The 24887-nt window shown below is 54.5% G+C and overlaps 4 protein-coding genes and 4 non-coding genes across 10 annotated transcripts; 2 read left to right on the forward strand and 6 right to left on the reverse strand.

The window, feature by feature from the left end:
- Positions 1 to 955: 955 nt before the first annotated feature.
- Positions 956 to 9601, reverse strand: NEK8 (NIMA related kinase 8). Its single transcript, XM_004385361.2, has 15 exons — positions 9421 to 9601; positions 6766 to 6971; positions 6286 to 6518; positions 5900 to 6031; positions 5178 to 5386; positions 4920 to 4999; positions 4657 to 4838; positions 4409 to 4559; positions 3937 to 4013; positions 3474 to 3591; positions 2713 to 2863; positions 2313 to 2476; positions 2063 to 2221; positions 1730 to 1888; positions 956 to 1332 (listed from the first exon to the last, which is right to left on the reverse strand). The coding sequence occupies exons 1-15, from the start codon at positions 9465 to 9467 to the stop codon at positions 1304 to 1306; spliced, it is 2097 nt and encodes a 698-aa protein (XP_004385418.1). The 5' UTR covers positions 9468 to 9601; the 3' UTR covers positions 956 to 1303.
- Positions 9602 to 11886: 2285 nt separating this feature from the next.
- On the forward strand, positions 11887 to 14044 carry TLCD1 (TLC domain containing 1). The gene is made up of 4 exons (XM_004385362.2): positions 11887 to 12080; positions 12439 to 12521; positions 12610 to 12692; positions 13279 to 14044. The coding sequence occupies exons 1-4, from the start codon at positions 11887 to 11889 to the stop codon at positions 13660 to 13662; spliced, it is 744 nt and encodes a 247-aa protein (XP_004385419.1). The 3' UTR covers positions 13663 to 14044.
- Positions 14045 to 14183: 139 nt separating this feature from the next.
- RPL23A (ribosomal protein L23a) lies at positions 14184 to 17410 on the reverse strand. 2 transcript variants are annotated; one of them, XM_004385363.2, is made up of 5 exons: positions 17331 to 17410; positions 16515 to 16698; positions 15017 to 15193; positions 14469 to 14538; positions 14184 to 14243 (listed from the first exon to the last, which is right to left on the reverse strand). In XM_004385363.2, the coding sequence occupies exons 1-5, from the start codon at positions 17353 to 17355 to the stop codon at positions 14229 to 14231; spliced, it is 471 nt and encodes a 156-aa protein (XP_004385420.1). In that variant the 5' UTR covers positions 17356 to 17410; the 3' UTR covers positions 14184 to 14228. The 2 variants fall into 2 exon arrangements, with proteins under 2 accessions (XP_004385420.1, XP_023595398.1); XM_023739630.1 differs by lacking the exon at positions 17331 to 17410 and adding an exon at positions 17053 to 17304.
- Positions 14355 to 14426, reverse strand: LOC111822194 (small nucleolar RNA Z17). The gene has a single exon (XR_002825464.1). It is a non-coding gene; the product is annotated as a small nucleolar RNA Z17 (small nucleolar RNA).
- Positions 14611 to 14675, reverse strand: LOC111822192 (small nucleolar RNA SNORD42). Its single transcript, XR_002825462.1, has one exon. It is a non-coding gene; the product is annotated as a small nucleolar RNA SNORD42 (small nucleolar RNA).
- Positions 15271 to 15343, reverse strand: LOC111822193 (small nucleolar RNA Z17). The gene has a single exon (XR_002825463.1). It is a non-coding gene; the product is annotated as a small nucleolar RNA Z17 (small nucleolar RNA).
- LOC111822191 (small nucleolar RNA SNORD42) lies at positions 16784 to 16850 on the reverse strand. The gene has a single exon (XR_002825461.1). It is a non-coding gene; the product is annotated as a small nucleolar RNA SNORD42 (small nucleolar RNA).
- A 1168-nt stretch (positions 17411 to 18578) lies between the features above and the next one.
- RAB34 (RAB34, member RAS oncogene family) lies at positions 18579 to 22758 on the forward strand. 2 transcript variants are annotated; one of them, XM_004385364.1, is made up of 11 exons: positions 18579 to 18723; positions 19450 to 19662; positions 19868 to 19959; positions 20963 to 21028; positions 21131 to 21232; positions 21327 to 21391; positions 21525 to 21576; positions 21759 to 21840; positions 21919 to 22009; positions 22138 to 22245; positions 22328 to 22758. In XM_004385364.1, exons 2-11 carry the CDS (start codon positions 19609 to 19611, stop codon positions 22393 to 22395), a joined length of 780 nt encoding a protein of 259 aa, XP_004385421.1. In that variant the 5' UTR covers positions 18579 to 18723; positions 19450 to 19608; the 3' UTR covers positions 22396 to 22758. The 2 variants fall into 2 exon arrangements, with proteins under 2 accessions (XP_004385421.1, XP_004385424.1); XM_004385367.1 differs by lacking the exon at positions 20963 to 21028.
- Positions 22759 to 24887: the final 2129 nt, after the last annotated feature.

Consider the following 24887-nt stretch of genomic DNA (forward strand, 5'->3'; position numbering starts at 1 on the left):
GCCGCGATCTGGGCCAGACCGGCGAGCCCGCCCGCCGGAAGAGGGGGCGGGGCCGCGCCCGCGCGGTCCTAGTGCCCGCCCTGCCCTGGGTCTGGGGGCGGGATACTGCCGGACTCGTCTTGGACCACCCAAGTGAATCAATCTCGCCCACTGCTGGAAGCAGGGACTTCTCTTTCCCCTTGGACGGAGATCATGGCTCTGCTTCTCTCCGGAGCTGGGAGGCCCTGGCGCCCGGAGTGAGGCGGAGGGCCCGGGCAGTGTGCGTTGGGAAAGGGGGCGGGCCGCAGCACAAAGGCTCACTTCTTCGGAGTCAACAGCTGGGTCTCGAGGGCCACGCGCCACCCTGGGGCCCCAGCTTCCAGGTGCTAGGCAGCCGAGGCCTGGCAACCAGGCCCGGAGAACCCGGCTAGGGCGGGAGGCCGGGCTGGGCGCTGGGCCAAAGGAACCTCGGCCCCAGGCTCCGGCTGCGCCCACATTCCTCCCTCGGCTTCGGCCCTGTAACTGAGGTCGGGCCCAGCCCAGCCTGCCCTGGGGTGTCTACTGCCGCCACCCCTACCCCTGAAAAGACCACAGTGCAAGCAGGCAGCTGATATTTTTATTGGCGCTACTTCCTAGTCCTCTGGGAAACTGGTCTGGTCCAGCCAGCTTTCCCCTTCTCCGAACCTGGTTAGGGTAATGGCGGGTGGTGAGGGAGAACCTTCAGCCGGGATCCCCTCTGCAGTAGACATATCTTGAGTCTTGTACTCTCACGCGGGAAGGGAGAGGGGGCAGAGGTTGTGCAAATCCCTGCCTCAGTATACGGATGGGGGCAAGTGACAGTGCTCTCGGACCTCCCTGCCCCAGGCAATGCAGAGGCCAGGCGGGCTGAACGGGCAGTCCTGGCAGGCCCTGGCTTGCCCTGCTCCATGGAGCTGCTCTTACCGTAGGCACCAAGGATTTATTTTCTAACTGGACTGGGGGAGGGGCGGGGTCTGGGTGCAGCCACAGTCACCTCCGGCCTTTTTTGCTAAGGCTTTGGGGACCACCCTATTTTCAAAGCTATGTCTGGCTTCCAATGCCACCAGGCTGGTCCCTGGGGACAGTGGATGAAGGAAGTGGAAATGAGGAGAAAAAGAGAAGCGTTGAAGGAATAGGGTGGTTTCAGGTTTACAATTCAAGGCCAAAAGCTTCACTGGCCCTTATATCCCACTGATGACAGTCTAGGAAGCTGGTGGGGACAGTTATGCCTCACGCACCTGGGCTTTTCAGGAACATTCAGAGGAGAAGCAATTATCAGGGTGGTTGAGAAGGATATCCAAGTGCCTCACGGGGGGACTGGCTCATCTGTGACTGCTGAAGGGTACAGAAGAGAAACCCCTGTAGCCTCCCAGAGGGCCAATGACCCAGCAGGCACCACCCACCTCCGCTCCCACATTGTGCCCTGGATTCTGGACCCTGCCAGGCCAGAAATTGAGGTACAAGCCAAACTGTACTTGGGGATAGGAGGAGAAAGTGTGCATGTGAGCCCCTGGGAGCAGTAGCGGCAGCCCTTCGATAAGGCCCAAGAAACACTTCCACCCTTGCCCACCCCAGGCAGGAAGCTCAGTTTTACCCCTCAGCTTCTGCTTTCATTTATCTGGGACTGTAGAAGCTTTTGGTGATTTGTGCTGTGACCACTGGGATCAGGGTGTGGGCAGGTGCCAGCTGGGTTAACCCTTATGTAGGTGGGGTGGGAAAAGTTATAACTCACGTCTAACAGCCAGAAGAGTGTTCCCATGGCAACAAGACACAGAGGTCACTGTGTAGGGGTGTGTTTCATCCAGCTGCACTGGCCGAGGGAGTCCGGCATCCTCATCCCTCCTTCCCAGTCGACCTCGGGCTCCTTTGCCCCAAGAGTACACCTCACCTTCTGTCAAAGAGCATCCCAAGGAGGAAGATGGGAGGGGGGCACAGCCTAGGCAAGCAGCTTTCTCCCAGACTGCCCCCCATATGAGGTTGCTGAGTCCAACAGTCCTGAGCATGAAACCCCCATTGCCCACAGGCCTGCTCACACCTGTCTGCCCCCACGGTACCCACTACTCACCCGCCCCAATGGCTACAGTGAAGGCATCTCCACAGGCCACGACTGCCACCTTGATGCCCTGGAGGCCTTGGACCCGACAGGGTGCCCGGCTGCTCCGGCGGGCACTGGTACCCAATTGTCCATGCTGATTGCTGCCGAAAGTGTAGCAGTCACCTGAGGCTGTAGGGTGGAGGGGAGAGGGGTGCCTGAACCAACCCCAAGGAGGCCAGGTGAGCCCACCTCTGGCCTCCTTTACACAGGTTTTACTCACCAGTCACAGCAGCTGAGTGAGCAGTGCCCAGGTCCACACTCAGGAGGGGTTCCAGGTCCAGAGGTGCAGAGCCTAGTGGTATGAAGCTCAGGGCTTCCTCCACTTGCTGGTGAGGGGAAGGCTCCTCCCCCAGGGAAAGGTGGTCCAAACCCAGCTTGTTGAATCTGAGGGCAAAGCCAGAAGCCAAGTCCAACTGACAGTTTTGTATAGACTGCTCTGCCCCCACCTATCTGGCAGGAGCTGGTTCACCAGAGCACAGATCCAACCCTGCCTTTAACTGAGCACTGCCCTAGCCTCCCCTCAGTTCTGGCCCTCAGTGGGAGGTGGGCAATGACATATGGAACACTGGCAGCCAGTGAGTGTGAGGGGACAGGCTAGTCATCCTTGTGCACCTGCTCACCTGTTGCTCCCACAGGCCAGTGCTCGGCCAGGCACAGTGAGGACCATGGAGGAATCGATGCCACATATAACCCGCTGGGCTTCCTGTCCTAGGGTCATGGGCACCTGCTGGGGGCAGCTGTGGGACTCCCTGGTACCTAGTCCCAGCCGGCCTACAAGGAGAAACCTGGATGAGGACAGCTTGAGCTTTAGGGTTAGTGATGCCTGGATGAGGAGGGCCCACCTAGAAGAGTGAAGGTTGTTCCCTCAGCCTGAAATGCCCTTCCCTGGCCCCTCTACTGGTCGAAATCCTACTCTTCCTTTAAGGCTCTGTTCAGACTCAGATGCCACCTCTATCTTCTCCAGGTGGAATCCAGTGCTAATCCTTGGGTTCCCACACCTCTGAACCTTGGGCATAGCCCTGACGCTGTCGTCTATCATAATGGTGTGTGATCCCTCCTCCCACGAAACATGAGGACAGGAACCCCATCTATGTCATCTCTATAGTTCCAGTGCCCAGAGAAAGCCTCAATAAATATCGTCGGACGAATGAAATCTCCCTCATTCTACTCTAAGCACATGAAGAAGCCAGAACCTGTTCATCTCAGCTCCCAGCACAGGGTGGGTGCATAGTGGGTGTGCAGTATAGGTTTTTTGAACAAATGAGTGAACAGAACTGGAGAGAAAAGGAGGCGAGAATGGGCCATTGGGTGGAAGGTGGGTTGAGGAGGAGTGAATGAGGGCTGGAAGCGCTGTGAGATGGAGCAAAGGTAAGGCGCTTACCACCATCTCCGCGGCCCCAGGCAAAGAGTTCTCGCTCAGTGGACAAGGCCAGAACGTGAGAGGCCCCGCAGGCCACCTGCACCATTTCATAGCCCAGCAGGGCCTCCACAATGGTGGGCTGGAGAGCAAGGGGAGGCTGTGGGCAAGGGGTCTGGCACTAGCTATCTGGTCTCTGGTCTCAGCACCCTCCAAAGGGTGCTGCAAAGTCCCATGAGGTGTCTGTCTCTTTCTCACCCCGCTCCCCTCCCCACCACACACACACTCTGCCAGGTGGGCAGCCTTTAGGGAAGTCTAGTCTTTCTGTACTTCCCCGGATGCAGCCCAGAACAGGTGCAGGCTGAGAGCGAGAGGGACCCATGGCTGCTAGGAATTCCCCTGCTGCCCCAACCTGGGTGTCAGCTCTCAGATGTGGGCTCCCTGCCATCCTCCTACTTCCTCCTCCCCAAGTACACGTGACACCCACCTGGCTAATGTCAGTGAGGCTGCCATGGCCTAGGCACCCGTTGCTGCCACTGCCAAAGGTCATGATGATGCCTCGGTCTGGGGAGGGGGCAGTTAGGAAAGGGAAGGGGGAGGGGTTAGGCTGTTTTTCTAGACAGGCCAGTCCAACTTTGGGTTTAGGGAAGCAAGAAAAAGTTGGCAGCTAGGGCTGGAAGGATGGGCTAGGAGGGAGAGAAAAGTGTGTGAGCTTGGACAAGTGACAGCCTTTGAGCCTTAGTTTCTCCATCTGTCAAATGAGGATAATATAACTACCTTGCTAGGTCTGTCATGAAGGGTAAAGGAGATTGTGTAGGTAAAGCCCCTGGTGCCCAATAACTGGGAGATAAAAAGTAATAAGTGAGCAGTTTGCAAATGTCAGGCAAGGAGAAAGCTGTTCTGGGGGGCCCTTTCATGGGAGGGAGGGGAGGGACAGGCTAGTCCCGTGGCGGGCTAACCGGTCAGGCAGGCGGTGAAGAGATCTCCGCAGGCCACATGCTTGATGGTCACACCAGACTGGCCCTCCAGGAAACGGGAGATGAACTGGGGCTGCTGCTGCTCCATTGCCCCCGGGAGGAGGACGCCCCCGCCGGCGCCTAGGGGCGGGGCCTATGGAGAGGGGCAGAGAAGGACGTGGCTGGCGCCTGAGCACCCTCCCATCCCTCCGCAAGGCGCTCCCACCCGAGTCCACCCCCAGCCTGCTCACCTCCCACAGGATGAGGCGCCCAGAGCGCGTGACGCCGGCCTTCTGGGTGCGCCCCGCTGCCACCTGGACCACCTCTGTGTTGAGCATCGGCAGCCGCAAAGGGGCGCTGAGTCCTCCGCCCCACGCATACACAGAGGACAGAGGTGGGGGGATTGCCGGCCGCGCAGGCCCCCGGGGGGCGCCTGCGGGGACAGCGCATCGGGCTTATTAACTGGTGGAAACAGCCGGCACCTGCAGAGTCCCAGCAGCCTGCCCCAACTTACCCCTGCAGCGGGCGCTGGTGGTCCTACCCCCTGCAGTGCCGGGGGCCATGGGTGGTCCAGTGGTCAAGGACTTCTCCGCCCTACAGGACAAATAGCTTCAGGACACGGACCTCTCTAGCACTCGGACACACAGGAATGGTTGAATGGCCCGGTGCCCCTCTCTACCCTAGGTCTCCTCTGCTCCCACCGGGTGTGCCCCCTCTGCTCCTGCCATCCAGGGGCTCCCTTCACTCCCCCAGGTCCCCTCCCTGTACAGGCCTCCGCATGCGGACGCTGCCCACGTCGGTGTGGAGATTGAGGAGGGCACGGATGCAGAGGGGCTGCGCCATGATGTGGCTGAGTGGTGGCCGCTGTGAGGGCTCTAAGCTGAGCAGACTTAGGACCAGCTGGCGAAGCTCAGGGCTGTATCGATCAGAGATGGGTGCAAAGGTGCCGCTCATGATCTTCAGCACCAACGCTGGCAGGTTCTATGAGGGCACCAAGTTGAGGGGTTGGCCTGGGGCTGTGCTTTTATGTCAGCAGTATCCCTAACTCCCAGCCCCAGGCCTGGCCTGATAGAGTAGCCACAGCCCTGCCCTCGGGAACCTTCAGTTTGATGAGGGGACCCCCAGAATGATGCCAGAGCCAAATCCTGCCTTCAGGAATCCTTAGTTGGATGGCGGAGCTACAGCTATGTCTTCAGAAGCCCCAGGTTTTTGGAAAAAATCAAGTCTTACCCCTGAAGGCTCCTTAATCTGATGGAGCCACAGCCACAGCCCTGCCCTCAGTCTAATGCGGGGGATTCAGGCCCTACCCTCAGTAACCTTCAGTCTGAGGGAATCTCAGCCTTGCGCTGGGCTAATCCACCAGTCTGATGTGGGAGAGACATGACTCAGCCACAAGAGAAGAAACACACAAGTGTTTGGAGCTGAGAGCTTCTGGGGCAAGGGGGCAGAGATTTCCTAGTTGTCCTCTTGGGTGTGTTTACTGCTTACACTCACCGCGGCCTCAAAGGCCCTCTTGAGGCTGGCCAGCTCATACAGGACGCAGCCCAGGGCCCAGATGTCACTCTTCTGGTTGTAGGGTTTGCCCTCGCACAGCTCAGGGGAGATGTAGCATGGAGTACCCACCACCTGCAGCAGGGAAGCCGGTATTACAGACCTGGGGGAGAGGATGGGGCCAGGTGCTGTGCCCACAGGTCCATTTGTAGGGAGCTTCTTCCCAAAGCGGGCCAAGGCCAAAGTACTTCCTTCTGCAGGACTACCCAGCCAGGGGTCAAGAGGCCAAGGTCTTGGGGTGGGGGAAGAAGGGAACAGGAAGGGATGCAGAGTGGGTGTTGGCCCTCAAGACTTCCAGCACTCCTGAGGTCCCCTCCACGCCCAGGCACCGTGTAGGCCTTGCTCTTGCTGCTAAGGATCTTGGAGATGCCGAAGTCGCCAATCTTGACTACCATGCGGTGCTTGTCGAGAAGGATGTTCTGGGTCTTGAGATCCCGGTGCAGGATGAGGTGGGTGTGCACGTGATGTAGTGCAAGCAGGATCTGCACAAAGAAGTGCAAAATGGTTTCTTCCTCCAGCAAGGAATTGCAGCGCTTTTGGATGAACTCAGCCAGGGTGCCACCTACAACCACAAGGGGCTGGTCAGGATCCGGGCTTTTCCATGCCTAAGACAACCCCTCTCCTTTTATGGAATACTACACTGAGGTCAGAGAGGGCAAGGGACCTGGGTCACACAACTGGGGCCAGAACTCTATACCCCTGACCCTTAGCCAAGCCCATTCCAAGGCAGGAAGCTGGCTAATCTGTGTCTGTCTGTCCCAGAGGCAAGGGGACCTTGGAGCCAGGCCAACACAAGAAGGCTGGCCCACCTGGTGCATATTCCATGGCGATCATGAGGGCCTTGTCCTCCAGGAAGTTCTCGTAGTACTCAATGACATTAGGATGGTTGAGCAGCTTGAGGACCTGGCACTCATTCTGGGCTGCCTGCCTCTCTTCCTTGGTCATCTGCTCCACTGGGATCTGCTTGATGATCACCAGCTTCTGGTCAGCCTTGCGCAGGCACAGGTGTACAATCCTGGGGACACAGTACAGCAGCAGGCACCAGCTGAGCCTCTAGGCACGGGTCAGGTGGGGCAAACCTGGTGACTGGGTGCTCCTTAAAAGAAGGGAATGGGCAGCCAGACTAAGAGGTCATCTAACCAAGGAGTCCTGGTGGCACAGTGGTTAAAGTGCTCAGTTGCAAACGGAAAGGTCGGTAGTTCGAACCCCACCAGCCACTCCACAGGAGAAAGATGTGGCAGTCTGCTTCTACAAAGATTTCAGCCTTGCAAACCTTATGGGGCAGTTCTATTCTGTCCTATAGGGTCACTATGAGTTGGAATCGACTTAATGGCGATGGGTAACCAAGTGCCCAGAGCACTGAGTTTGGGATATGTGAGGAATGATCACAAATTTGGTGTGAGACCTTGTGCAAGTCATTTAACTTATCTGAGACTCAGTTTTACCACAGGCACAATGAGGGAGGTAATCTTGATTGCTAAGTTCCCACAAGAGTCCTTGGGTGGTGCAATTGGTAAACACACTCAGCTGCTAACCACAAGGTCACCCAGAGGCACCTTGGAAGAAAGGCCTGGAGGTCTACTTCTGAAAAATCAGCCACTGAAAACCCTATGAAGCACAGTTGTACTCTGACACACATGGGTCACCATGAGTCAGGGTCAACTTGATGGCAATTGTTTTAAGTTCCCACAGACTCTGAAGTCAACTGCCTGGGTTCAAATCCTGGCTTCTCTTACTAACTGTCTGGTCTTAGATAAGTTATGGAACATCATCATCTGGAAAATAGGGACAATACAGAATCAGCTTCGCAGGGTTGTTAAAAAGATCAAATGAGAAAATGGACATAAGGCACTTAGCCAAGTGCCTGGCACACAGAAAATGTTCAATGAGTATAAACCATTCATATCATTATTTCATTCCAAGTCTGTGGTCAATGTCTATAACAGCAGGGACTACACTGCTCTTGTGTATCCCTAAGTCCTCAGTGCACAGCGCAGTATTTAGCACCTATTAGGAGCTCAACAAATATTTGCTGAATGAATGAACTATTACAAGCTGATCATCTATGTCTCAAATTTTTATCTCCAGCCAGACCTCTCCTCTGAGCCCCAGACTCACACATCCAACTACCTGCTTTGCATCTCCACCTGAATGACTCATAGCCATACTAAATTTTAGCAAATTAAAAATAAAACTCTTGATTCCTACCCCCAAAAACCTTTCCTTCCCCACTGTTTTCCATTTCAGTAAATGGCACCACCATCCTCTAATTATTAAAGTCAGACACTTGAGAATCATCCTGGACTCTTTCCTCCATCTCACACCAACCCATCAGCAAATCCTGGGTTTCCACCTCCAAAATATAATGCACTCATCTACTTCTCTCCATGCCCTCTGCTATAACACTTGATCAGATCATCATCTCTTGCCTAAATTGCACACTAGCCTCTGAAATGGTCCCTTTTACTCTTGTCACCCTCAAATCTAAATTTCACACAGCAGCCAGAGTGATGTTTTAAAAACTCAAATCAGATCAGACCATTCCTCTGCTTAAAACTCTTCCCCTTATAAAACCTGTTGCCATCAAGTCAATTCTGACTCATAGCGAGTCATGAGGACAGAGTAGAACTGCCCCATAGGGTTTCCAAGGAGCAGCTGGGGGATTCCAACTGCTGACCTTTTGGTTAACAGCCGTAGCTGTTAACCATTATGCCACCAGGGCTTCCTTCCCCTTATACTACTGCAAATAAAATCAACCCCTTTACCTTGGCCTACAAGGCCATAATCTGGTCCCTGTCCATAATGACAACCTCATTTTATACCATTCTCTATCCTGCTCATTACATCGCAACTACACTAATCTTTTTCTCAGTTCCTTGAATGCTCTGAATTTTTTCCCCCCTGAGGATCTTCATATCTATGGTATCCTGCCTGAAAAGGCCTTCACTTTCTGGCTACTGCTCTTCATTCCTCAAGTCTTGGCTTTTAACCTCACTGCTCAGAAAAGCCTTCCTTGACTACCCCTAATAAATTCTCTGCCTGGTGGTGTACTTTCCTCACAGCCTGTTAGTAACTTTCATAACTGCCACAACTTCATAACTCTTTTAACAATTTGTCTTGCTTATTGTATAGTTTGCTCCTATAGTCTGTAAATTTTGAGGGAAAGGACCATGCATGTTTTAGTCATAAGTGTTTACTCAGTCTTGGTACCTGACACGTACAGTACAGTTGGCGCTCAGTCATTTGTTGAATGAATGAGTCAGGCGTCAAAGAACTCTGCGGGGGCGTGACCTAATTGAAGGCGGAGGCTCCCGCCAGATCTGAGACCGGACGCCTGGGCGGGGCTTCACAGAGTGAGTGCTCACGCCTTGGGGCGGGGCTAAGCGGGCAGCGATTTCACGGCCAGAGCTGGGACTTATTTCCCCTCTTCCCGAGCACTTGCCTCCCCCAGAGCCCTGGCTCACCCGAATGCACCTCTTCCCACCACTCGGATCCGCTCGTACTTCTCCATCTCATTTCTCAGTCACACTTCCGGAACCCCTCCACATTCAGACACGACGCGTGCGCGGACCCGCCCACTCTAAAGCCCCGCCTCCACCTTGTGAGATATTTGCGGGGCGGAGCAAGTAGAGCTCCAACTTTGGTTCAGACTCACGCCTCTGCGGGTTTCTACCGTCCGGGCAACCCTGACATGCGAGCGCTTTTCTCTCTCGATCCCGCCCCTCACAGGGTGCAGGGAATGGGGCGATATGCCACTTCTTGGCCCCGCAGTGGCCAGCACGGTACTGTCACTTTCCACACATGTGGCCCGATCCAGTCCTTGCAAAGCCTCGGTAGAGCCGAAGGGTACCGCGCCCCGAGAATTAACCCTCCGCAGACCAGGTGGGGGTGGGAAGCGAGGACCGACTCTCTACCCACGAGTGACGTTATTTCGGAAGGAGACAGTGGATTCTCACTGGCACGGAAACGATAAATACTTAACCAAAACTGAACAGACAGCGTCAGCGCTTGCGGTCTGCGGGGCGGGGTGCAGGGGTTAGTTTCGTGTTTGCCTAGGGAGGGACTGGGGAAACCCCGAGCTATGCAGTTTGATTCACCTGGGGAGGATTTGACACAGTTTCTGATCTGTCCCGAGTAGTGCGCACCGCACTTGTCAGCATCCTTCAACTGCCCCCTCCACACACGCAACGCTGCAGCAGGGTGCTCTGCCCTCAGCGCTCAACTAGAAAAAACTTCCTGGGGGGAAGATGCGAGTAGGTGGACTCCTATCTGAAAGTGTCAGGAGAGGAGGAAAGACCCTCTTTTGGCTGGGACGGGTTCAAGACTTCTGCCTAGAGGTAGGGGGTGCTGGCTAGTATGACGATCTAGGGTCTTGACGGGAAATGATTTAATTCAAGGTTCTTTGTGGCGCCTGCTCTGTTGGAGCTCCATAAAAATCTCAGTAATAAGGTGGAGGATGGTGACTAGCTAAAGGTTAGCGTCTCTATTTCTGTGTGGGTATGTTGAGGAAAGTGGTGTTTATCCTCTGCCCCCGCCCCAAACCAACCCACATGGAATGACCACGAGAACCACTCGGTCGCTGGCTCAGGTCGTTGTGGGCAGGCGGACAAAGCTTCCCTGTAAGCAAAGGCGAGCGCAGAGAAGGAAAGCCGCTCACCCGGGACACTAGTGCTCTCACCTAGAAACCAACAGGGCCTTGGTTGAACCAGGAGCCCCACAGGGGTTAATGTGTAACCTTGGAACCACCAGGGGAGGCAGAACAAACACCCACACTGCTTAGTCTCTGGGTCTCTGGCGCCCCAGGCTTCTGGCTTTCTCCTTCCTCCTGCAGCACATTTCCCCTAGCCCCTTGCCCGTTCCTACCCGCGCCGGCTCTCAGAAGCTTCCTCCCTTTGCCCAGGGTCTGGCTAACTTTCCTCAAAAGCCAGTGCCGCGCTCGTTGAAGGAAGGAGGCCCTCGCCACAATGAGGACAGGCTGGCACCTAGTGGCCGCGAGCCGCAATTGCTCCAGGCCATTGGCCTGGAGAGTGAGGGTCATCCCAATAGCCTCGGCAAAGCGTTCATCTTCCCCACCCCAGCCTCCAGGGAGCCAGAAGAGGGCTGGGACTGTCTGAGGGAGGATTGTGACAGCCGCTTGGCCCCAGTAGCCGAAGAGCAGCTGGCAGGAGAGGAGGTGGTGAGTTACTCAATAGTTCCTAAGCATCCACTTGGTGTGGGCAGGAGGGAGGGGGGAAATAGGGGCAAGTAAGCTCGACCATCTTGGCCTGAAGAAGCTAGTGGGTCCAGTGCAGGAACAGGGTCCGTGCAGAGATCATTGTTCGAGGCGGGGCTTCGACCCCTCCCCAGGACCAGGGCTTAGGGGACGTGGGTAGGTGACAGGTCCCGCCCAACTCTGCTCAGAAAGAAGTTGAGGGCGGGGAGGGTTCTTTCAGTCCCCGCCCAGGGCGGGGAAGCCGGTGGCCCCGGGGAAAGTGGGGACTCGGATTAAGGAGGCCAAGCGAGCAAGGGCGGGAGGGGACTCCGTCGGCAGTCGGGAGGCGCCAGCGCGGGGTGCCTCGGCCTCGGCGCCTCCGGGACAGCCCATCCTCACCCGAAGCCTTCGGGGGCCAGGCCGGGCCCGGGAGGCCCCGGGAAATGGGGTTTGCGCCTTTTGCGCGCCACAGGCGCCGGAGGGGCGGGGGCAGGCGGACGGGGCGGGGCGGGGGCGCGGGCGGCTGGGGGCGGGGGCAAAGGCCGCGCGGGGAGGGGCGGGGAGGAGCGAAGGGGCCTAGAGGGCTCTGCGAAAACTGTGAGAGGCTGGCGGCCGGCGCGAGGGCCGGCGGCGGCAAGAGAGGTGTCCGCGGCGGACCAGCCTGAGAGGGAGTCCGTTCCCCGAAGAGCCTGAGGCAGCTGCCTAGAAGGCGGACAGACAGACGGCAGGGAGGGCCAGTATGCCCCCTCTGCTGCACCCCGCCTTACCGCTGCTCCTGGGCGCCACGCTGACCTTCCGGGCGCTCCGGCGCGCGCTCTGTCGCCTGCCCCTGCCCGCGCACGTGCGTGCCGACCCCCTGCGCACCTGGCGCTGGCACAACCTGCTCGTCTCCTTCGCCCATTCCATATTTTCAGGGATCTGGGCGCTGCTGTGGTAAGCGACTGGGGGACTGAAGGTGGCTAGGGGATCCCTCCACAGGGAGCTGGAACTGGCTTCTGCTTGACTTCTTCATCACTCACGGGCTGGCTGAGGCCTTGCAGTCTCACCTGATTCCCTATTTTGGAATCCTATCCAACCATGAGTGGAAGCGGCCCCAGGGGAGGGGGATCTCACCTGGGAAACCGGAGGCACCAGAGTTTCGGCCAATCCCCTCCTTGCTCCCTAGGCAGCCAATAGCGCGAGCGGCTGGCCCAGACTCCCCCAGGACTGGCAAGAGTAACTGGGGAGTTGAGGGCTAGGGCCCTTTAGGGTGCCGAAATGGCGGGAGCCTCCCTTCTTCCCTCCCTTCCAGTTTATGGCAGACCCCCGAAATGCTGGTGGAGATTGAGACGGCATGGTCGCTTTCTGGCTATCTGCTAGTTTGCTTCTCTGCAGGTAGGTCTTGCCCAGGAAGTGTGAAGTTGGTAGAAGAAAGCTTCTTTTTCAGTCCCTTTCACGACCTCTTCCTCCATCCGTCCACTAGGTTATTTCATCCACGACACGGTGGACATCGTGGTGAGCCGGCAGGCTCGAGCTTCTTGGGAATATCTTGTCCATCACGTAATGGTAAGTGAGCAGGGGCCAGGGTATAGACCTTGTGCTGGCAACTTGGGTCTCAGCCCAGTCTCAACCTGGGGAGAAGACCATCTTGTCTTAACCCTGGTCTTACTCATGTCCTACATCTTTCCTCATGCTAAAAGCTGAGGGGTGGCACTGTCCTTGTGCTCCCTGTTTGAGGCCTGCAATCCTTGGTCCCACCTAAACAAAAAACAAACTCATTGCTGTGAGTCTGTTCAGACTCATAGCAACCCAATAGGCCACAGTAGAACTGCCCCATAGTTTCCAAGAAGCAGCTGGTGGATTTGAACTGCCAAACTTTTAATTAGCAGCCAAGCTCTTAACCACTGCACCACCAGGTCGCCCCAGGGCACCTAGCACCTCCTTAAATAGGCTGGAAATTCCACTCAGAGCCAGGCCCTGTGATCAGGGATCAAAATTAAATCATGTTGAATGAAGACAGCATTTTATCCATTTCAGGAGAAAAGAAAGGGGGGCTTTTCCCACTCCCTAAGTGTGGTGTTCATACACCCACCAACTTCCAAGAAAAGTTTTGGCATCTTGGCTCCCTAACACCTGTTCTCTTGCCTTCTAGGCCATAGGTGCCTTTTTCTCAGGAATCTTTTGGAGCAGCTTTGTTGGTGGGGGCGTCTTAACACTACTAGTGGAGGTCAGCAATATCTTCCTTACCATACGCATGATGATGAAGATCAACAATGCTCAGGATCTCCTTCTCTACCGGGTCAACAAGTATGTCAACCTGGTCATGTACTTTTTCTTCCGCCTAGCCCCTCAGGCCTACCTCACCCATTTCTTCCTGCGTTACACGGGCCAAAGGAACTTGGGCACCTTTCTACTGGGCATCCTGCTTATGCTGGACGTGATGATCCTCATCTACTTTTCCCGCCTCCTTCGCTCCGACTTCTGCCCTGAGCGTGTCCCCAGCCGGAAACACAAAGACAAATTCTTGACTGAGTGAAAAGCACAGGGCCTCTCATGGCAAGGCCAGCAAACACAGCCAAGGAGAGCAACTTCACAAAAAAACTAGGACTTTGCCCTAGGCCTGGGGTGTTCTTTGTGGCCAATCTCTGACGGTACCTGCTATTGAAAATACTATGAAAGCGCTCCTGAAGTCCTTGTCCTTTCTTGGGCAAGGGGTGAGGGAAGCAGACAGACCGGTTGGACACGGTGGATGAGTGTGTGGGGCTGTGGCGCTACTCGAAAGCCAGCCAACCCACACACTGCCCTGTAATGGATGCTAATGAGAACTCTCACAGTCAAGTTCTAGTCATCCTAGGACAACTAACCTTAATCTGTGTCACGAGTATCTCTGGTACCTAAGCTCCTACCGCCAGGGGTTACAACAAGGATGGTGGGGTGTTATGGCTGATTGTTTCAATAGTGACAAAGCAGACCAAGAGTCTTGCCCAAGCCCCATAGCTAGGTGTGTGCCAGGGCATGGCTTCCCCTCAGCCCAAGCAGAAACAGACAAGAAGCATATGTGGTGAAAAAATTTATATTTAGAATTAGCCAGCTGGATTCAGTTTAGATGATCCCAATCTGAAAAACAAAAGGGAACTTTGTTACTAAGAGCTGAAATGTGAAGATTAAGTTGGAAAGTTACGGTTTAAAAAAATGAGGGAAAGTAAGGGTGAGGCCTGTTAAGGACAGGGTGCAGTCAGTCAGTCAAGACTAATCACCAAACATCAGGCTTTGGTCACTAACAGAGGCATCATCTGCATCCAGGGGGTGGGTGTTAGGGAGTTTGTAGAAGAGGAAGCTTACTTTGTTGGCAACATCCAAAGCATCATAGTCAGGAGCCAGTCGAACATATGCCTTCTTCTCTCCATCAGGTCTGGGGTGGAGAAGGCAGGCCTTAGTCCTGGATGGTTGCCCCCATTCCCTCCCTTCCTCCCCTAGTCCTCTGATGCATCAGTGGTTCCTTTGTTTGTGTCATTCTTTTCCAACTAGTGATTTTTCCATCATTTGCACAGAGGGTGGTAGGGAAGCCACAAAGTCACAAATTAAGCTAATTCTCAATTCCCTTTCAGGGGAAACACCATAGGCCACAGAACATTTTAGGAGTCAAATCTAGGTAATCTAAACAACTGTTTTATTCTAGAACCTGCCTCTGCCCCCTCAAAAGCCCATACTCCATACAAAGGACTAGTTACAGCAGCAGCTGCTCTTTTCTCCAGGCTTGCAAACCACCAAACCCACTTCTGACCTCAAGAGTAGCATCAAGAAATCTCATGCCACTCAGGACTTCTGGCTTTTAATTGTGGCCCCAGCTTCCCCCCACCCCATCCCCTATCCCATGGGAACCCACTTACCTGATCAAGGTGTTGACCTTGGCCACATCAATGTCATAGAGCTTCTTCACAGCCTGTTTGATCTGGTGCTTGTTGGCCTTGACATCCACAATGAACACAAGTGTGTTATTATCTTCTATCTTCTTCATGGCTGACTCAGTGGTCAGAGGGAACTTGATGATGGCATAGTGGTCAAGCCTGGGAGACAAGGCAAAACGGGGTCACCTGGCCTGCGCCTAGTAGGGGAACAAAAGATGTGCCCTCTTTTGGAGCCCAGTGCATCAGACAATAAGGTAGCAATCATTTCTGTCAGACTTTGGTCGCTGACTAGGCGTCATCATCTGCACCATGAAACCTAGGGACTCTGAGCCCCAGACAGGGGTTAGAGCCTCTGTGCACTTTCTTTCACTGGAGGGGCTCATCTTTGAGTTTCAAACCTTACACATTCTTTATTTAACATTCCTGAGGGGCAGAATAGTCTCACTGAAAGAAATTTTAGACTTGAGAGGTTAAGCAACTTACCTCAAGAGCGCAAGGCTAGCCTAGAAACCCAGGCTAAGGTTCCACTCACTGTGAGACCATTCCTACCCTCTTTGGTTGCTGAAAACTGGCTCTATGCTCGAGCGCCACTGATTCTTGACAGCAACACTTACACCTCAGATTAAATTTACAGTAGCTTCAGCACACCTAGAACACAGTTTTTCCCCTGAAATAACAGAACAAGCCAAGTTCTGCTCACCCAGACACTACTTATCTTGAAGATAGAAATGCAGTCTCAAACTCTCACCACATCAAATTCTACATCCAAATGGGTATGTTTTTTTTTTTTTGGCGGGGGGGAAGGGGATGACTGCTTTCTTTTAACCGCTTTCCTCCATGCACACAATCCACTTTCCTGCTTTCCCTTAGGAAGCAGTGGGAGGAACAGAAACCCATTGGTGTCAACTATCATGGCTCTACTCTAATTTCTGGTCCCTAAAATCAGTTATGGGAAGTAGTTTGACACCAAAATACACAAGAATCCCAACCTTCTGCCTCATCCTCCCCTACCATTCCTTGAACAGTGTGAAGTTTTGGAAGTGAATGAAAAAGCTTTCTGCACATTGTTGCAGGCCACTGATGTCCCCATTGTAAATCTAGAATCAACCCACATCCTTGCTCTCCAGGGCTGTTCACTACAGCAAAACCCAAAACTCCAAGATAAGGAACATCTAAGCCCTACTCTATGCTCTCAGTTAAGTCGACTGTGAAGCCCTAATCACATATAAAGCAATAATTAACCGAAAAGAAAATTTGACAGTGACTCTGAGCTGATTTAAACAGAATCACCACCAATATTGTAAAAGCTTTTCTTGTTCTTACACAGGGCAGAAACAATCTCCTCACATTCTCATTAGGGAAGCCACTGAGCACCAATATGTTTCTGAGAAGCCATACTCCAAGTTGGGCAAACGTTATTTCCAAATTACCAATGGGGGACAGTCAAACATTTCTCCACGTATACGGGGGCAATACTGACTTGTTTCTCCTGGGGGCGCTCTTCCGAGGGTATTTGGGCTGCCTTCGCAGCCTCAGTGTCTTGGACCGCCGGAAGGTGGGTGAAGTGCGGATCTTCTTTTTTTTGTGGCTGTGGACGCCTTTCAGCACTGCCTTCTTGGCCTTCAACGCCTTTGCTTTGGTTTCCGTTTTGGGAGGGGCAGGGGCTGGGAGAGAAGAAAACGAGGGTACGGGACTCAGAAATCTATCACTTTTGGCCTCAATACCTGCGGTGGGCGCCCCTGGCCACACGTGCATCAGTGGTTCCTTTGAAGACATCACAAGTCTCAGGAGGTTAAAATTTTTCCATCATACGCACGACACTGAGGGCAATGGAGGTCTACTTAGTGTAAGCCAAGGACACAACGAAGGAAAAAGGAACTAGCATTGATCGAACGCCTGACACGTGCCAGCAAGTTTACCAGGAGTTTCATACATACCACCGCACACATACCACTCTGGGGGGCTACATAGCCTCGTTTAACAAAAAAAACAAAAAACAAAAAACGAAAACTATAAACCTTTCAGCTCTGGAGACATGGAGCTACAGCATGTGGACGCGTGTAGCTCCTCGATGAATGGTTCGGTCCGGGATTGCCTCCCCCACCTCCTCCTTCACTGGAGCCCAGCCCATGCGGCTGGGCTCTCGCGGCCTACATACGCCGCAGCGTGGCTCAAATGCAGTCAGCGGCTCCAGAGCAGACCCCCCCAGGGATTAACCCAGAAGCTGTACTCCCAGTTCGTTCGCTCTGCGGGGATCTCATGCAAGCCAGGAGTGGCCCCCAACCCTAGCACACACCTTCCTTCTTCGCTTTCGGCGCCATCTTCGTAAAAAGGGCCTTTCTCTCTTCTCACGGGCTTATAGATCCAAGGCTCACAGAAGACTCGCGATACTTTTCACTTAAATCGGATTGGATAACTTGTAGCGTGGCGCCCGCCGGGAATGGTAGTTAGGTTTAATTTTACAGCGAGAGGGACTAAGCATGCGCCACCCCTCCTCTCGTAGGACTCTAAAGCTTCTTGGGAGTTGTAGTTTTTTTCGGACACGTGTTTACTTTCTCTGGCTTGTGGATAGTGCAGCCGGCTGCTGTTTCGGTCTGGTCTCAGACACCTCCCACTTTGAGCAACTTCTACCCTCAAGGAAGACGGCCTGCAGTGCCAGGAGACAGTAACACTGCCACCTGAAAGACTACACTTAGGTTGATTCGGGGAGAGTGAAGCAAAGTTCTAGAACGTTAGAGCAGGGTTTGCCCAGTCCTACTCCCTCAGTCAACACCTGTGGAAAAGGAGGTGCTGAAAAGTGACGTGGTTTATCAATAACGCCAATCTGGTGGCAGTAAAAGTCCAGTCAGGCAGAGGGGTGGAGGAAAGAAGTATCAAAGGAGGTACATGGCGGGCACATTAGTTCTCTCACCTCCCCTTTACCTGTGACAATGTCAGACTTCATGCGCTTTCCCGATAATAGTCTTGAGGAAGTTCTACCAATATTTAAAAGCTCAAGATTTTCCCCAGTACTCGCTAGTCCTTCCTGTGAATAATTACACTCATGGTCCCCTCCCCTGCACCAGTCACCTTTGCATCCTCAAATTCAGTTCCTGACCAAGAGCAAGGCTTAGTGTTGTTCAGGTTTGCCTTCTCTGAGGATCTGTGCCTCCCCTCCCCTTCATCCTTCCCTTTCTATTTTCCCCCTCTCCTTCTGGGCCCAGATTTCCCTTTGACCAAAGTCCAAGAGGATTTCGGAAAAAAGGAAAAGTTGTCCTTGGGGGAGGGGGTAAGATTCTATACCAGAGGGATACACACGTCCCTAAGGGCGGAGTTCCTGGTACACTTAGCCCTTCTTTATCCTCCCTAGGAGACAGCTTGGTTTTCAGCACTCCCAATATACACAGCAGCTTTGGAGAACACTCGACTTCAGACGTCTCTCTGCTCGGTGGGCAACCCGTTCCGACCCTGGCATCCCCTTTACCAGCTTCCCTGCCTCCCTCTGTACCTCCCCCCACCCCTCCCCACCACGAAACCCGGGCAGAAGGGCGAGCGGGGCAGACTCTGAGTCACGTCCTGGGCCTGGAGTCGACGAGGGAAGCGCCGCCTCTCCTTGGGCCCCGTCTCTCCCTCTTTCCCCTCCCCGCCGGCTCCTGGCCTTGTCAGATGCTGCGCAGCAACCACTGATTCCCCATCACTAGTTCGGCTGGGTAAGGGTCCCCGTAGGAGGCATAGGCCGGCACAGGGGTGCAAGGGAGAGCGGCCTGGGGGCTCCCGATCTAGATAGGCTCGGGCGTAAGTGGGGGCGGGTCTTGGTGCTCGATGAGGATTTTGGCGGAGGAGCCTGAGTCTTGGCAGCGCAGAGAGGAGTACCGGAGGGGGGTTGGCTGGGGCGGGCTGCGAGGCCCGGAGCTGTCGGGAGAGGGGCGGGGGGCGGCCCTTCTCCAGGAATTTCCGGGGATCAAGTTACAGGCCCCGCAGAGGGTAGCCGAGTGGGACGCGAAGCCGTGCAGCGGCCTGGACCCTTCGCCCCCGCGTTTAGCGGCCTGCGGGCCTTGGCTGCACCACCCTTGCCTACACTGACCCCGTGTGGCGGGGCCGCTCCGCGCCCCGGGGCCACACTGTTATGGTAGGGCCGCCTCGATCCCAAGTTGTTGTCGGATCTCCGCGGCCCCGGATTATTGTAGGGACCATCCGGCCCCGCGTTATTGTAGGGTCTGCAAGGGCCCCGGCACCCCTGGACGGGACTCCCCGCCCCCATTTGGCGGCTGAGGGGTCTCCCGGCTCCCGAGTCATCTTCGGGACACCTCGGGCCCGGGTGATTGTGGGTTCGCCTCGGCCTCGGGTGATTGTTTCATCCCCGTGGCCAGCGGTGGTCGTAGCATCTCCGAGACCGAGAGCTCCTGTAGGCTCCGCGTGGCCGGCGGTGCTAGTAGCGTCTCCGAGGCCACGGGCTCCCGTAGGGTCCCCGTGGCCCCGAGTTATAGTCGGGACACCTCGGCCGCGGGTGATTGTTGTGTCTCCACGGGCCCGGGTCGCCGGGGTGGATCAGGCCTCCGCGCCTTCTCAGGGCGCCCCGCAAGGCCGCAGACAAGATGAACATCCTGGCGCCTGTGCGGAGGGACCGCGTCCTGGCGGAGCTGCCCCAGGTAGGTGCCAGGGCCACGTCCGGCCTCAGTCTGCCGCGGAGAGTGGGCGGGGAAGAGGCGGCACCAGACCGGTTTTAGAGGATTGAGACCAGACCTGCCGCAGGGTTAGGCCTGCTGCCTCTGGGTGGTCCCCCCCGGGCTGTTTGGCTGGAGGACTAGGGCGAGCAGTGGGTGAGCCCCGTTCTCTTCCACCCGTCTTACTCAGTGCCTGAGGAAGGAGGCCGCTTTGCACGTGCACAAAGACTTCCATCCCCGGGTCACCTGCGCCTGCCAGGAGCACCGGACAGGCACCGTGGGGTGAGTTGGGGACATCCATAACAAAGAAAGGGAGTCCCAGGAAACCCTGTAGTCACAGCAAGGGTGCGTAACCACCCCCTTGGGACTCCATTGCAGCCCCTGCCGGCTGTTTTTTTCCCCTTTTTAAGCCCCTGTGTTCTCCCTCTTCCTCCCAACAGGGTTGTTGTGAGAGTCCTATGAGATGGGACGAGGTAGAAAGGTGGCAGATACCTGACACAGAGAAGGTGCCCAACATGGGGGTGGTCACCTACTCAGCTCCCCACACACCATCCCCCAACCCCAGGGCAGCAGCCTGTGCCTATAGGGATGAGTCCTATCGTGGGTAAAAAAAAAAAAAAGTAATACTAGTAACAATTGCTACCAATAATTGAGCATTTACTGTGTGCCAGGCAGTGTGTTGGGTCTTTTAAGATACATTTAACAGAGATGTGCCTCAGAATATAGGGTGTTTCTCATTTTAGGAGTTCCTGGGTGATGCAAACTGTTAATATGCTCAGCTGCTAACCTAAAGGTTGGAGGTTCAAGTGCACCCAAAGGCGCCTTGGAAGAAAGGCCCTGGATCCACTTCCAAAAAATCAACCATTGAAAACCCTATGGAGCACAGTTCTACTCTGATACACATGGGGTCGCCATGAGTTGGAATCAATTCAATGGCAACTGGATCTCATTTTAACCTTCACAACAACCCAGTAAAGTATATCCTATATCTTCATTTAATAAATGTTGAAACTGAGGTTCAGAGAGGCTGAGTGACTTGTCCAAAGTGACGCAGCCAATAAGTATGAGAGCTGGGATTCAAATTGATGTCTCTCTGGTGCTGAAGCACCAAACACCCCTTCTCCTTAAGCTTATCTGTTTGGGCAGCAGCTGCCTGGGAGGGCTAGTATCTATGGTAACCTCAGCCTGGGTGCAGCTAGCTTTCTGAACCTTGTAGGGGGCACTGGAACTCCCTAGGGTGAAGGGGCTGGTACACACTCACCCTGCCTGTTCTCGTGTCCGGCAGATTTAAGATCTCCAAGGTCATTGTGGTAGGAGACCTGTCAGTGGGGAAGACTTGCCTCATTAATAGGTAAGGGAGTGCTGGAGCTGTGCTGGGCTGGGCTAGGCAGGGTCGGGCTAGGCCAAGCCAGGTAGGCTGGGCTAAGGGCCAGAGCATCTGGTGTCCCCTCAGGTTCTGCAAAGACACCTTTGATAAGAATTATAAGGCCACCATTGGAGTAGACTTCGAGATGGAACGATTTGAGGTGTTGGGCGTCCCCTTCAGTCTGCAGCTGTGAGTGCCTCCTCTACCTCTTTAAGCCTTCCCTTCCCCTGGTACTTACCCCTCATTCTCCCACACACACCTGTGCTTCACCCCTCCTTCTCAGCTGGGATACCGCTGGACAGGAGAGGTTCAAATGCATTGCATCCACCTACTACCGAGGAGCTCAAGGTAAGAGGCTGGGTGAGGTGGGGTAGGTGGGCCTGAGAATGCAGCTGGCCTCTAATCTAGGGCTGGGGGAGTTGGGGAAGTGAGCCACTAGTGTCCTCCCCATCAACTGGTGCTGTTTCTGCCATTCTTGTAGCCATTATCATTGTCTTCAACCTGAATGATGTGGCCTCCTTGGAACACACCAAGTATGTGGGCATACTAAAATATAAATGGGGGGCTGTGGGAAGAGAGGGTTCAGAAAATGGATGGTCAGGGACATGATAGCAAAGAAGAAGAATACATCTAGGACCGGAGAGGGAATAATTAGGCATACTAGTGTCGGGGGAAGAGCTGGTCAGGCTCACTTACCTCTGCCCCTCTGTGGTAGGCAGTGGCTAGCTGAAGCACTCAAGGAGAATGACCCTTCCAGCGTGCTTCTCTTCCTCGTGGGTTCCAAGAAGGATCTGAGTGTGAGTGTGCCAGTGGGGGGACTGCTTACCTTGGTGGGGAAACCCTCCATCCCCCATCTGACTCCGACCTTCCCTCAGACTCCTGCTCAGTATGTGCTGATGGAGAAAGATGCACTCAAGGTGGCCCAAGAGATGAAGGCTGAGTACTGGGCAGTCTCATCTCTCACTGGTGAGTCAGAGGCTTTAGGTCTTCTGCTGCTCCATGCCTAACTTTCCTTCTCACTTCACCTCTAAGCTGTGCCCAATATGCCCGGGCGTGGCACTGCCCCTGAGTGCCCATCTGCTCCCTGTGTCCAGGTGAGAATGTCCGGGAATTCTTCTTCCGGGTGGCAGCACTGACCTTCGAGGCCAACGTGCTAGCTGAGCTGGAGAAATCAGGGGCCCGGCGCATTGGGGATGTTGTCCGTGAGTGCCCGCCTGGATGAGGGTGGCAGAGAGTAAGAGGGACTTCTAATCCCTGATTCACATATTCCCCACCCTTCTTCAGGCATCAAGAGTGATGACAGCAATCTCTACCTAACTGCCAGCAAGAAGAAGCAGACATGTTGCTCATGAGGGATGAGGGGTCTGTCCAGAAACTGCCCAGCCCTGGGGTACTGTGCCACCCTGACTTCCTCAGAGCTTGACCCCTGGACGTTTGCATTGACTGGATTTTTAGACCAAAGAGTTGCCCCTTGGTAGCTGTACCCCCAGAGGGGTAGCTGGGACCATGCTAGTCACTTCCTGCCCCCAGGCACCATGCCAAAGACTGGATGCCCCAGGCCCTCTCCAGGGGCTCTCTAGGGTACCCAGCAGGTAGGGATGAGGGGTGATCCCTGCTGTTTTGCTCAGCCTGCTGGACCCTTTGGGCATGAGGATGCCTAATGATCCTAGATCCCATGTGCCTTATGCATTAAAATCTCCGTGTTTTTAGCACTTTGGGGACTGGAGTCCTTTGTTGGGGAGGAGGAATGTGGAGTGAGTAGGGCTGTGTGGCCATTTTGGGGACCGGAGCCTCCTGCTGGGATTCTGACTATCCCTGGTCCTTGGATAGGGTTCAGACAGGCTGGGAGCTCAGGGACCAGGCTTTGGGGGCCTGCACTGGGCCCTCACTGGGTGAGATCTGAATGGCTAACTTTGGGAAGCCTTTCTTCTGGTCCCTTCCCCCATATACATCCTCATACTTGTTGCTTTTGTTATATCCAAATTTCTACCGTTGGAATCTTTTTTTTTTTTTTTTTAAACCCTCTTCCTGCCTTCTCTCTTAAAAATATTTCTCTGAATACAATGAGAAGTGATTGCATTTTGGATGTTTTTTGATTGACCAGAAGGCCTAGGGAGAATGGGAGCCTGGCTCTCTTTTCAGAAGATGTACTCTTGACTCAGGAGGACCTGCAGTTGAATCCTCATGTCCACCCTTATTAACAGTGGGAACTCAGGCAAATCACTTATCCTCTGTGCCTCAATTTCCTCATCTGTAAAATGGGGCTGATAATACTGAATTCATGAGGTTGTATAGATGAAATAAGAGAAAGCACTAACACATAGTGAGCATTCAAAAACCTTCACTAATAACCATTTTGGGTAAGAGCGACTGTTGACATCTGATCTACAGCCATGAATTGGCCAGGAGTATCTCAGACAGATACCTGGGCCAACAAAGGAGAGACACATGTGGCCTGGTGTCATGCTGGAAAGTCATGGAGAGCCAAGCCTAGAACACAGATCCTGGCTCCCAGTCAGTGAGTGCTCTGTCCCCATTCTATCCCTGGTTCTGTTCTCACCCCGCCCCTCTGTCCCAGAAGGGCTGGCTTTTCTACACAACTTTCCTCCACTTAAGGGGCCCTGGTGGCACAGTGGTTAAGCACTTGGTTGCTAACTGAAGGGTCAGCAGATCAAACCCACCAGCCACCCCGCTGGAGAAATATGTGGCAGTCTGCTTCTGTAAAAATGTTAGCCTTGGAAACCCTATGGGGCAGTTCTACCCTGTCCTGTAGGGTCGCTATGAGTCAGAATCAACTTGACGGCAGTGGGTTTTTTGCCTCCACTTACAAACACTGCCCTTCTCCTGGCTTCCTCTCCTCTGCTTTTCCGGGACCTCCCTAGAGCTATGGTGGGTAGGGGAGCTGGGCAGTGGTGCTACCCACTCAGGCTCCCGGGTCCGGAGGAAAGGCAAAGGTTGGGAACAGGCAGAGCTGGAGCAGCAGGAGGGGCCCTTGATGACCCTGGAAAAACAAGGTTTAACCATCATCCTTTCCCCTCCTCTCTGTGCTTTGAGGTGTATCCTGACTTGAGCCCTTGTGCCAAGAGAAATGCAGGGGTGTGATGTGTGGAATGCGGGAAATTCAGCTCTAAGACTTTTTCACATTCTCCTGTAATTGTTTTTTTCCTTCTCTATGGCCTCACTGGACGGTGCTTCTCACCGCTTGCCTTGCACGGAGCCTGTTAACGCACTGTGTGTGTATACGAAGCCAGGACCGCAGTAATGGTGTGGATTTTTTGTGCTGTGGGGTGTGGGGAGCAGCGGCAGGAGTCTGCGTTGTGTGTGCTGTGTGTATATATGCACGTTGTATTGGTCTTTGTGGTGAGCAGGTTTTTCATGTGCACTGTGTGTGTGATATAGCATGCACAATGTGTATGCTGTACTTAAGGGTCGGAGGGGTGTGCCTGTGAGAGGTGTACGTAGTAGAGGTTACCATGAACGCAGCCAGCCCTGCCCTCCGGACGAGGCAAGCTTATGGAGATACAAACGTGCTCTTTATTGGGTAGTGTTGTCTTTGGGACACGGTGCCCCACGGGACCTAGGAGGAAACGCTGGCGGGCGACGCTGGGCCGGCCTCCTCTGGTGGCCCCGGACCTGGGCCGCCACAGGGGTGCTGGGAGCCGACACCAGGAACTCATCCGAGAATTCGGCAGTGGGCTCCTGTGGAGGGGCCGGCGGTGGAAGGAAGGAGAGCTCAGGCCTGAGCCGCAAGGACCTTGAGGCAGCCGAGAAGGCGGTGCAGACGCCAGAACTGGTCGCTTCCCCCGGGGGCTGGGGGCGGGACTAAGGCCCGAGCGAGATTCGG

The sequence above is a fragment of the Trichechus manatus genome, unplaced genomic scaffold (assembly GCF_000243295.1).
Source record: "Trichechus manatus latirostris isolate Lorelei unplaced genomic scaffold, TriManLat1.0 scaffold00138, whole genome shotgun sequence".
NCBI lineage: Eukaryota > Metazoa > Chordata > Mammalia > Sirenia > Trichechidae > Trichechus > Trichechus manatus.